The sequence below is a fragment of the Pecten maximus genome, unplaced genomic scaffold (assembly GCF_902652985.1).
Source record: "Pecten maximus unplaced genomic scaffold, xPecMax1.1, whole genome shotgun sequence".
Lineage (NCBI taxonomy): Eukaryota > Metazoa > Mollusca > Bivalvia > Pectinida > Pectinidae > Pecten > Pecten maximus.
In genome coordinates this window covers 67,654-81,121 of record NW_022979499.1, presented here as the reverse complement: position 1 = coordinate 81,121, position 13,468 = coordinate 67,654, and the positions used below count along the sequence as shown (strand labels likewise).

General features: G+C 37.3%; 1 protein-coding gene across 2 annotated transcripts in view; it reads right to left on the bottom strand.

Annotated features, from left to right (window-relative positions):
• LOC117318754 (deoxynucleoside triphosphate triphosphohydrolase SAMHD1-like) overlaps positions 1-13,468 on the bottom strand; it is a 46,620-nt gene that overhangs the window by 13,601 nt on the left and 19,551 nt on the right. For both annotated transcript variants that reach the window (XM_033873704.1, XM_033873705.1), the window contains exons 2-7: positions 12,953-13,022; positions 6,486-6,558; positions 5,651-5,811; positions 4,854-4,969; positions 4,217-4,287; positions 771-935 (exon numbers count right to left, since the gene is read on the bottom strand). In XM_033873704.1, the coding sequence (XP_033729595.1) occupies positions 771-935; positions 4,217-4,287; positions 4,854-4,969; positions 5,651-5,811; positions 6,486-6,558; positions 12,953-13,022 (656 nt within the window). The remainder of the gene's footprint in view (positions 1-770; positions 936-4,216; positions 4,288-4,853; positions 4,970-5,650; positions 5,812-6,485; positions 6,559-12,952; positions 13,023-13,468) is intronic.

Here is a 13,468-nt window from a genome sequence, read left to right as displayed (position 1 = left end):
TTTATGGTCATTATCATAAAAAAGTCGACCTATTGTCAACCATGAATAATTCGAAGTCCCGCTGTATCAAAGTTTTTCTGCAAGTCCCTTGAACTTCGAAACATCGAAGTTTGACTGTATATTGCATTGTCATACACAACTTTTTTTTATAATATAAATTTATGGTGAACTGAATTGATCGAGGGGTTCATGACTTATGAATATTCTTCAACTCAAATTTTATAAGGCAAGAATTATCCTGATTTTAATAGATACACCACACCAGCAGATAACTTGTGGCTTACTTGTTGAAACTTACCTACATGTAACACTGTATCAAAAGATAAGTATAATCTGTACCATGTCAGCCTAATTTTGGTTAATGGTATAACATGCATTGTGTGTAAATACAATTACAGAGTAATTAAATGATTACATTTACATTTCTCATGTGAATTTTTTTAATTCAATCTACCAACGAAACTGATATTTACACTTCAGTAAACTTTAGACAGGCATGTAGGAATGCATTGTTGACAGTGAGGTTGGGGTCGAGATTCAGCCCACACACATTATTTAATTTTCTTTTTTAAATTTTGTGAATATTTTTGATAAAATCAAAACAATTTTTAAATGTTTAAAACACCTCATGCAGGTAAAATAAATAGCAGACAGCCTGCAGGAAATTATGGTAATTGTGATTTATAAAAAAAAAAAAAAAATGTTTAGCGCCACCAAGGTCGTTCATTTATTTGATGCCATAAAACTTACAAAAGTTTACAAACACTTACATCAGAAGTACTCTTCCGGCGCTCTGACTCATCTTTTGATGGTCCCTTGATTTGCTCTTTGATGAAGGTAAGATCGGCCGATTCGAGGCCGTACTTTTTAAATTCTTCTTCCAGCCCATTCTTCTTCACAAGATGATCAAACATTTCAACAGATGCTTGCTCATGCTATAAAAGTTAATAAAATCTTTATCATAGAATTGCAAAAATGAAAATTGTTCAGGGATTTCAAAGGACCTTAGCAACTGCCTAGCCTGTAACAAGATATCATAATTTCAGTCAAGCTTCATTATCTTGAACTCTGATAACTTAAAGAACTTAACTTGGAAGCAAAAATTCAGTTTCAACATTTTAATTCTATATAAAATATTCTCATTTACCTTGAATACTACTCATGGTATCTCTCAGTGTTTTCATCACCCAACGAACATTGACATAACATGGTTCAACTGTAACAAGAGGCCCAGAGGGCCTGTATCGCTCACCTGGTTTCATGAGATATGAAACAAGAATGATGCTTAAGTATGTTTGTCGCTGGTATTGCTATGTCAATATATATCATAAGCATTTTATATGGGTACATGTACATTGGTTTTATTTTAATACTTACAAGAGATCCCAGAGGGATCTTGGCACCCACCATTGAATGATCTTTATAGGTTCCATGTCAGATTGATCTTTTCTCTACTTTTCCCTTCCTCTAAGTCTTACTAATCTGTGTAAATTCAGAAACAGCCCTCTAGTACTTTTCAAACAAGGGGAACCTATATATAAAATTTAAGATTAAGCGATAATGGCTGTCTGTTGTTTTCGGATTGGTCCCAAAATGCAACACCAGGGACCAAGGGGAACCTACATATGAAATTTGAGAGAGATCCCTTCAGTACCTTCTGTAAAATAGCGATAACAAACTTCAATTGTCAAAATACAAGATGGCTGCCTGTTGGGCAGGTTGTTTTCTGACTGGTCTCAAAATCCAATATGCATAACTAGGCTCAGAGGGCAACCTTCAAATGAAATTTCAGAAAGATCCCTTCAGCAATTTCTGATAAATACGATAACAAACTTCAATTGTCAAAATCAAGATGGCTGCCTGTCGGCCATGTTGTTTTCCGATTGTACCCAAGATGCAATATGCAGAACTACAGACCAAGGGGAACTTACAAAAATGTTTGAGAAAGATCCCTTCAGTACTTTCTGAAAAATAGCGATAACAAACTTCAATTGTCAAAATCCAAGATGGCTGCCTGTCGGCCATGTTGTTTTCCGATAGGTCTCAAAATGCAATATGCATAACTAGGCACCAAGGGGAATCTACATATGAAATTTAAGTAAGATCCCTTCAGTACTTTCTCAGAAATAGCGATAACAAACTTCAATTGTCAAAATCCAAGATGGCTGCCTGTCGGCCATGTTGTTTTCCGATAGGTCTCAAAATGCAATATGCATAACTAGGCACCAAGGGAAACATACATATGAAATTTGAGAAAGATCCCTTCAGCACTTTCTCAGAAATAGCGATAACAAACTTCAATTGTCAAAATCCAAGATGGCTGCCTTTCGGCCATGTTGTTTTCCGATTGGTCTCAAAATGCAATATGCATAACTAGGCACCAAGGGGAATCTACATATGAAATTTGAGAAAGATCCCTTCAGTTCTTTCTCAGAAATAGCGATAACAAACTTCAATTGTCAAAATCCAAGATGGCTGCCTGTCGGCCATGTTGTTTTCCGATTGGTCTCAAAATGCAATATGCAAAACAAGGCACCAAGGGGAATCTACATATGAAATTTAAGAAAGATCCCTTCAGTACTTTCTCAGAAATAGCGATAACAAACTTCAATTGTCAAAATCCAAGATGGCTGCCTGTCGGCCATGTTGTTTTCCGATTGGTCTCAAAATGCAATATGCATAACTAAGCACCGAGGGGAACCTACATATGAAATTTGAGAAAGATCCCTTCAGTACTTTCTCAGAAATAGCGATAACAAACTTCAATTGTCAAAATCCAAGATGGCTGCCTGTCGGCCATGTTGTTTTCCAATAGGTCTCAAAATGCAATATGCTTAACTAGGCACCAAGGGGAACCCACATATGAAATTAGAGAAAGATCCCTTCAGTACTTTCTGAGGATTAGCGATAACAAGAATTGTTTACGGACGGACGGACGGACGGACGGACGGACGACGGACCACGGACGCAGGGCGATTTGAATAGCCCACTATCTGATGATGGTGGGCTAAAAATGCCAAAAGGTGCATTAATCCATGAAATGAAATTGACTTTTGGCGTGACCCCATAGGGATGCTACCACACAAATGTGAGTGATATCCATTGCTTAGTTTCAGAGAAGATCTTGTTTAGACCAATTGGCTCCTTTTGACCCTGCCCTCTGCCCCCTGGGGGTCAGCTCCTTCCTTTATACAATTTTGAATTCCTACCCCAATAGGATGCTAATAGTCAAATATGAGCTGTTTCAGAGAAGTTGTTCATATCAATTTAGCCAAATTGACCCCTTTTGGCCCCGCCCCTCAGCCTCCAGGGGGTCGGCCCCATCATTTGTACGATTTTGAATCCTTAACCCAAGGGAATGCTACCAATCAAATATTAAAGATATCCATTGTTTAGTTTCAGAGTAAAAGTTGTTTATATCAATTCTGCCAAAATAACCCCTTTTGGCCCCGCCTCTTAGGTCCCCGTGGGTCAGCCCTGTCATTTGTACAATTTTGAATCCCTACCCTAGGGGGTTGCTACCAGGCAAATATGAGTGATACCCATTGCTTAGTTTCAGAGAAGAAGTTGTTTATATCAATTTAGCCGCATTGACCCCTTTTGGTCCCGCCCCTCAGCCCCCAGCGAGGTAGACCCCACCATTTGTACAATTTTGAATCCCTACCCCAAAGGGATTCTCACAGTCAAAATTGAGCAATATATATTGCTTAGTTTCAGAGGAGAAGTTGTTCATATCAATATAGCCAAATTGACCCCTTTTGGCCCCGCCCTTCAGGCCCCTGGGGGGTCAGCCCCATCATTTGTACAAATTTGAGTCCCCTACCCATAGGGATGCTTCTGACCAAATTAGGTCAAATTCTGATCAGTGGTTATGAAGAAGAAGTCAATTGTTGACGGACGGACGGACGACGGACGCCACGGCATGGTATAAGCTCACATTGGTCCTTCGGACCAGGTGAGCTAAAAAGTGTCTTCCTGTCCAGGGGGGATATTTTGAGGAATCTTAAGAGGAAAATTCAACATTATAAATCACAAATTTTTCACTTATGACAGAATTTATTGAATGAGCCATGTATGCATGCCAGTAGTGGGCCAGTAATGCAGGAGATAGAGTCCAGAGAAGGAAGGAAGGAAGGAAGGAAGGAAGGAAGGAAGGAAGGAAGGAAGGACAATGCAAATCTATATAGAAAACTGAAACCTGTGTGGAATATCTTACCTCCCACCTGCCCCCGGGAATGGCCTCAGGGATGAACTTCCTGTCAAATAGGTGAGAAAACGGACCGTGGCCTAAACCAAAATAAAAGTAAATATCAGGACAGGTCAGAGTATTTTAATTAGGTTACCTCCCCTTTTTAAATGTTGACTTGATTTCTTTTACACCAATTGCAAAACAAGTTATATTAACTTATATAAATCATTCGTTGGCTCAGATGGAGGATTTATGACATGTCGCCAAAATTATCTTTAATCTGCTGAAATGAGATCAGGGCCGTTTTCATTTTTGTGGTCCAAACGGTTGTTCCAGTTAGATTAGTGTTGTTCGTTTATGAAATAAAGACGGACCTGGCATTTTATATTGTTTTCAGACGAGCCTTGACAAAGACTTCCAAGGCCTGTATTAACATTTGCAGGTCCATCAAGATATTTGTTTGAAATATTACATTTAAAAACTGACAAACCGGTTTGTCCGCATAAACGAACAGGCTGATGGATTTATAAATAAATACCAAGGCCATGACAGTGGCCAGTGATCTCTAATAACTGAATCACGACATGTCGCCAAAATATTCTTAAGCATGCATTTTAAAGGGAGATAATCTGCTGAAATAAGATATGTTTTTATAAATAAATACCAAGGTCGTGACAGAGGCCAGCGATCTCTACACAAAGAATATCAGTACTGGTGATATGGTATTGAGGCTGTCTGTCCCCGATAGCTCGAACCAGTTCTCCTGCTAGGTGGCAAACTCTGCAACATAAAAAACAGACCATGACATGTAATGGTTCTGTAGGTTTTTATTTACATGTGTAACGGTTTCAGCTAGCTATAGGAGTATAATGATTCAGGTACCTCAGCATTCTATGTGATGCTCCATTCTTTCATCAAAATTTAATCAATTTATTTGATTACTTACACTGGCTAAATTTCACCTTTTAAAGAACTAGAAAATGTCTGTACATGTAACTGTAAGGCGTAAAATGCCCCCGCTGCCACTTAACACCCCGACCACAGTTTGGTGAGGATCGCATTGCATTGCATCGGGACGGGACGGACATGGGTAACACTATATATATATATATATATATATATATATAATGCTCCCCACCCAATTTCATGGGAAGGGCATACAAATAATAATTTTTGCACAGTACTGCATTTCTGCAAATAGTGTAGACCCACTTTGAATGCGTTCCTGTCTTGACCAGTCACTGTGTTTGGCGATGATAGAGCAATTTTGCTGATGGGTCATCGTGAATTGACCATGAAGATTTGCGATGACCTGTAGAATTGCCATCAAGCATGTCAAACATTTGGCATCAATTCCGCAAAAATGAAAATGTGCCGGAAAATGCTAAGAAAAACCCCCCTTTGGACAAATGAACCTCCCCAGAGTGGAGACGTGAGCAGTCCTTAACTTGATATACAAACCCTAGGCTATGTTCAAATCTGTTGTGAGCAGCTCCTGGATATACAAAGTAGCAAGCCCCAAGCTGCTTGATGAATCGTAGTCTCTGGAACTCGGGCGTGTCAATGATCTTCACACACAATGGATGCAGCTCAATATGGCCATGTATGGGGTCATTAAAAATCTGAAGTAGTTAAAAACATTATTATACTTCATAGTTATTGTTTTATTTCAATGCTAACTTGCGATTAAAGAGTACTTTCATAGCAAAACAATTTTTATTCATTGTTGGTACATATCACAACAATTCAATTAAAACCAACGCAAACAGTAAAAGAATGCACTGATACAAAATAAATTAAAACATATAAAACTTAAAAAAAAAAAAAATTATTTTCACCGATTTGTGGGATTTTGAAAGATATTGAATATGTTTTATTAATAAAAACAAACTGGTACATAAAATGAATATAAAGGACAAGTTTTGGACAATGCAGCCAGGCAGTTTTCTTAGGGTTGGGGATAGCCCTACCAGCGATGTCTGCTCTGATTGTCACCACTTACACAGTAATTAATGACGTATTTTAATGTATATACTACAATTTTAATTATGCTAATTACACGGCATCCTTTTGATGGCAAAAATTTCCCCCACACATATTATTTTGATATCAATTTGCATAATCTTGAAATACAAACGAAGGTGGATTGATCGCGAAAATTACCCAAACGCGTATAGTTTACATATTGAAATCGCAAAATTAACCCCCCGCGAAAATAACCATGTTTACAGTAAGGAAAACATTATTTTACTATAAATAAAGTCAAACATATTTCTTCTCCAACACTGTAATATACCTTTAGGTATTCAGGTATGGCACTGGCCAGGATTTCTTTTATAATCTTCATTGTTTCCTCGCGGTCTTTCTTCCTGCAAGACAATAAGAAGTCAGTTCATTTTATTGTATAATTCTGTTTCTTTAGATTTTGCATCATTTTTTTTTAGAGTGTGAATGAAATTTTCAGCAGCTTTTAACAATGTTGATTTCATTGTCCCATTCCGGTATACATATAGGAAACACAATTAACCTAAAAATTCAAGGTGCTGAATGTTTTAAGTACATGCTGAAGGTATTATGGAAAATGAACAGATTGATAAGATGGAAAATTATTATAGACTGCATAAACCATGTTTTCATATTGAATTCTAAATTGAAGCTATTGAAAATATGTATGTGAACAGGTCTTATATATCACAACAAGTTATTGAAGTGAAAGGTTAATAATGCATAGAAATCTAAATTTGGTTGTGATATTGTATACTCAGGCAATACATCACATTCAAATACAGTAACATATTTACCGACCTGAAGATACTGCTACGTAATATTGAAAATATGGTTGAATATAAAAAGTTTACAAGGGTTCAGTGAGGTAATCAACTTGCATCTCTTTCTGAATCATATTACAGGGATTTTCCTACAGTAGAAACAGGGTCCGTTAAAATTTGGGAAAATTCCCAATTTGCCACTAAAGATTCCCAATTTTGAAGTCACTTTTGAATGAAAGTACCAGTAGTTTTTATATATATACAAAGACATACACTAAGGCAATTTTGAAAAACAGCTACAGATAACAAAATGAAATCAAAAATAATATAAAGGCAATATTCATCAAAGAAAAACAGAAATTTGCATGAATTTCACTAATTTTTTGTTTTTCCCAATGTCGCATTTTGTCGTTTAGAAATTCATTGGACTCTGGCCATGGACCAAGTTGAATAATTGAAGGAAAATCCCTGCTTTACCAAGCTCTGGACATCATAAATTACAACATAAGAATTTATTGCTACTTTCATTTTTTTTTTTCTGTAACAGGAGAGGAGAAAATGTAGCGGCCAGACCGGAGTTCGAACCCGGGACCTCCGAACACTAGCCGGATGCTCTACCAATTGAGCTACCTGGTCACCGATGATCGACCCAGTCCAGTCCCGCTACATTTCATTTGAATGTAAAAACAACCAGTGTTTGGTTGCATTAAGGAAGCTATTTTTTTTTATAGAAATATGATGTAAAGGTTAAAAGTTGATATTCAACAGAACTTGATGTGATGTTATACTTAAAACACAATACTTCTATAGATCTTGGTATCATACTTATGATGTGATACCGATCTTCTACAGATCTTGGTATCATACTTCATACGATGTGATACCGATCTTCTACAGATCTTGGTATCATACTTACGATGTGATACCGATCTTCTACAGATCTTGGTATCATACTTCATACGATGTGATACCGATCTTCTACAGATCTTGGTATCATACTTACGATGTGATACCGATCTTCTACAGATCTTGGTATCATACTTACGATGTGATACCGATCTTCTACAGATCTTGGTATCATACTTACGATGTGATACCGATCTTCTACAGATCTTGGTATCATACTTCATACGATGTGATACCGATCTTCTACAGATCTTGGTATCATACTTACGATGTGATACCGATCTTCTACAGATCTTGGTATCATACTTACGAAGTGATACCGATCTTCTACAGATCTTGGTATCATACTTACGATGTGATACCGATCTTCTACAGATCTTGGTATCATACTTACGATGTGATACCGATCTTCTACAGATCTTGGTATCATACTTACGATGTGATACCGATCTTCTACAGATCTTGGTATCATACTTACGATGTGATACCGATCTTCTACAGATCTTGGTATCATACTTACGATGTGATACCGATCTTCTACAGATCTTGGTATCATACTTACGATGTGATACCGATCTTCTACAGATCTTGGTATCATACTTACGATGTGATACCGATCTTCTACAGATCTTGGTATCATACTTACGATGTGATACCGATCTTCTACAGATCTTGGTATCATACTTACGATGTGATACCGATCTTCTACAGATCTTGGTATCATACTTACGATGTGATACCGATCTTCTACAGATCTTGGTATCATACTTACGATGTGATACCGATCTTCTACAGATCTTGGTATCATACTTACGATGTGATACCGATCTTCTACAGATCTTGGTATCATACTTACGATGTGATACCGATCTTCTACAGATCTTGGTATCATACTTCATACGATGTGATACCGATCTTCTACAGATCTTGGTATCATACTTACGATGTGATACCGATCTTCTACAGATCTTGGTATCATACTTCATACGATGTGATACCGATCTTCTACAGATCTTGGTATCATACTTACGAAGTGATACCGATCTTCTACAGATCTTGGTATCATACTTCATACGATGTGATACCGATCTTCTACAGATCTTGGTATCATACTTCATACGATGTGATACCGATCTTCTACAGATCTTGGTATCATACTTACGATGTGATACCGATCTTCTACAGATCTTGGTATCATACTTACGATGTGATACCGATCTTCTACAGATCTTGGTATCATACTTCATACGATGTGATACCGATCTTCTACAGATCTTGGTATCATACTTACGATGTGATACCGATCTTCTACAGATCTTGGTATCATACTTACGAAGTGATACCGATCTTCTACAGATCTTGGTATCATACTTACGATGTGATACCGATCTTCTACAGATCTTGGTATCATACTTACGATGTGATACCGATCTTCTACAGATCTTGGTATCATACTTACGATGTGATACCGATCTTCTACAGATCTTGGTATCATACTTACGATGTGATACCGATCTTCTACAGATCTTGGTATCATACTTACGATGTGATACCGATCTTCTACAGATCTTGGTATCATACTTACGAAGTGATACCGATCTTCTACAGATCTTGGTATCATACTTACGATGTGATACCGATCTTCTACAGATCTTGGTATCATACTTCATACGATGTGATACCGATCTTCTACAGATCTTGGTATCATACTTCTACGATGTGATACCGATCTTCTACAGATCTTGGTATCATACTTACGAATGTGATACCGATCTTCTACAGATCTTGGTATCATACTTACGATGTGATACCGATCTTCTACAGATCTTGGTATCATACTTACGATGTGATACCGATCTTCTACAGATCTTGGTATCATACTTACGAAGTGATACCGATCTTCTACAGATCTTGGTATCATACTTACGATGTGATACCGATCTTCTACAGATCTTGGTATCATACTTCATACGATGTGATACCGATCTTCTACAGATCTTGGTATCATACTTACGAAGTGATACCGATCTTCTACAGATCTTGGTATCATACTTACGATGTGATACCGATCTTCTACAGATCTTGGTATCATACTTACGAAGTGATACCGATCTTCTACAGATCTTGGTATCATACTTACGATGTGATACCGATCTTCTACAGATCTTGGTATCATACTTACGATGTGATACCGATCTTCTACAGATCTTGGTATCATACTTACGATGTGATACCGATCTTCTATAGATCTTGGTATCATACTTCATACGATGTGATACCGATCTTCTACAGATCTTGGTATCATACTTACGATGTGATACCGATCTTCTACAGATCTTGGTATCATACTTACGATGTGATACCGATCTTCTACAGATCTTGGTATCATACTTACGATGTGATACCGATCTTCTACAGATCTTGGTATCATACTTACGATGTGATACCGATCTTCTACAGATCTTGGTATCATACTTCATACGAAGTGATACCGATCTTCTACAGATCTTGGTATCATACTTACGATGTGATACAGATCTTCTATAGAACTTGATATCATACTTACGACGTGATACCGATCTTCTACAGATCTTGGTATCATACTAACGGCGTGATACCGATCTTCTACAGATCTTGGTATCATACTTACGATGTGATACAGATCTTCTACAGATCTTGGTATCATACTAACGGCGTGATACCGATCTTCTACAGATCTTGGTATCATACTTACGATGTGATACAGATCTTCTACAGATCTTGGTATCATACTAACGGCGTGATACCGATCTTCTACAGATCTTGGTATCATACTTACGATGTGATACCGATCTTCTACAGATCTTGGTATCATACTAACGGCGTGATACCGATCTTCTACAGATCTTGGTATCATACTTACGAAGTGATACAGATCTTCTATAGAACTTGATATCATACTTACGATGTGATACCGATCTTCTACAGATCTTGGTATCATACTTACGATGTGATACCGATCTTCTACAGATCTTGGTATCATACTTACGAAGTGATACAGATCTTCTATAGAACTTGATATCATACTTACGACGTGATACCGATCTTCTACAGATCTTGGTATCATACTTCATACGATGTGATACCGATCTTCTACAGATCTTGGTATCATACTTACGATGTGATACCGATCTTCTACAGATCTTGGTATCATACTTACGACGTGATACCGATCTTCTACAGATCTTGGTATCATACTTACGATGTGATACCGATCTTCTACAGATCTTGGTATCATACTTACGATGTGATACCGATCTTCTACAGATCTCAATATCATACTTACGATGTGATACCGATCTTCTACAGATCTTGGTATCATACTTACGACGTGATACCGATCTTCTACAGATCTCAATATCATACTTACAATGTCACACTGATCTTCTACAGATCCTGACATCATACTTACGATGTCATACCGATCTTCTACAGATCTCAATGTCATACTTACAATGTCATACCGATCTTCTACAGATCCTGACATCATACTTACGACGTCATACCGATCTTCTACAAATCTTGATTTCATACTTACAATGTCACACCGATCTTCTACTGATCTCGATATCATACTTACAATGTCACACCGATCTTCTACTGATCTCGATATCATACTTACAATGTCACACCGATCTTCTACTGATCTCGATATCATACTTACAATGTAACACCGATCTTCTACTGATCTCGATATCATACTTACAATGTCACACTGATCTTCTACTGATCTCGATATCATACTTACAATGTCACACTGATCTTCTACAGATCCTGACATCATACTTACGATGTCATACCGATCTTCTACTGATCTCGATATCATACTTATGATGTAACACCGATCTTCTACAGATCTCGATATCATACTTATGATGTCACACCGATCTTCTACTGATCTCGATATCATACTTATGATGTCACACCGATCTTCTACTGATCTCGATATCATACTTATGATGTAACACCGATCTTCTACTGACCTCGATATCATACTTACAATGTCACACCGATCTTCTACAGATCTCGATATCATACTTATGATGTAACACCGATCTTCTACTGATCTCAATATCATACTTATGATGTCACACCGATCTTCTACTGACCTCGATATCATACTTACAATGTCACACCGATCTTCTACAGATCTCAATATCATACTTATGATGTCACACCGATCTTCTACAGATCTCAATATCATACTTATGATGTAACACCGATCTTCTACTGATCTCGATATCATACTTACGATGTGATACCGATCTTCTACTGACCTCGATATCATACTTATGATGTAACACCGATCTTCTACTGACCTCGATATCATACTTATGATGTAACACCGATCTTCTGCAGATCTTGATATCATACTTACAATGTCACACTGATCTTCTACAGATCTCAATATCATACTTATGATGTAACACCGATCTTCTACTGATCTCGATATCATACTTACGATGTGATACCGATCTTCTACTGACCTCGATATCATACTTATGATGTAACACCGATCTTCTACTGACCTCGATATCATACTTATGATGTAACACCGATCTTCTGCAGATCTTGATATCATACTTACAATGTCACACTGATCTTCTACAGATCTCAATGTCATACTTACAATGTCATACCGATCTTCTACAGATCCTGACATCATACTTACGACGTCATACCGATCTTCTACAAATCTTGATTTCATACTTACAATGTCACACCGATCTTCTACTGATCTCGATATCATACTTATGATGTCACACCGATCTTCTACAGATCTTGGTATCATACTTACAATGTCACACCGATCTTCTACTGATCTCGATATCATACTTATGATGTAACACCGATCTTCTACTGATCTCGATATCATACTTACAATGTCACACTGATCTTCTACTGATCTCGATATCATACTTACAATGTCACACTGATCTTCTACTGATCTCGATATCATACTTACAATGTCACACTGATCTTCTACTGATCTCGATATCATACTTACAATGTCACACTGATCTTCTACTGATCTCGATATCATACTTACGATTCAATACCAAAATCCTGCAGATCTTTTTCAGTTAACTCCGGCAAGCGTCTGTTAGAAATATTTTTATCTGTAAAAATGACAAATGGCTCTTGATATCCTTGACAAAAATCGTTTTGCCATATCACAGTAAGAATATGCTTACAACATTTTCCATTGAGCGTCAAAAGGATTCTTCTGGGAAGTTTTACATTTTTACCAGATCTAGAGATCCTAGAGAGATCTTAATGGTTAAGTCCACCATGCATTGAAGTGATGAGAAATTTGATCCTGTCTGAAATTTTCTCGTATCTTCTCATATTTTTTTTATCAATCTGATAAGGCCCAAAATCAAACACTGACTTTGTAGTGAAAGTAAAGGTGAGGGTTAAAACATATGCTACCTATAACCTTGACTAACCGATATCAGTTCAATGTAAGATAGTATATATCACTATACACCATTTGACCGGCGCATATTGTTCTGCCCTGCGGTTCTCTTGATAAAGAAGTTGATGGACAATGGAAGTAGTGCCA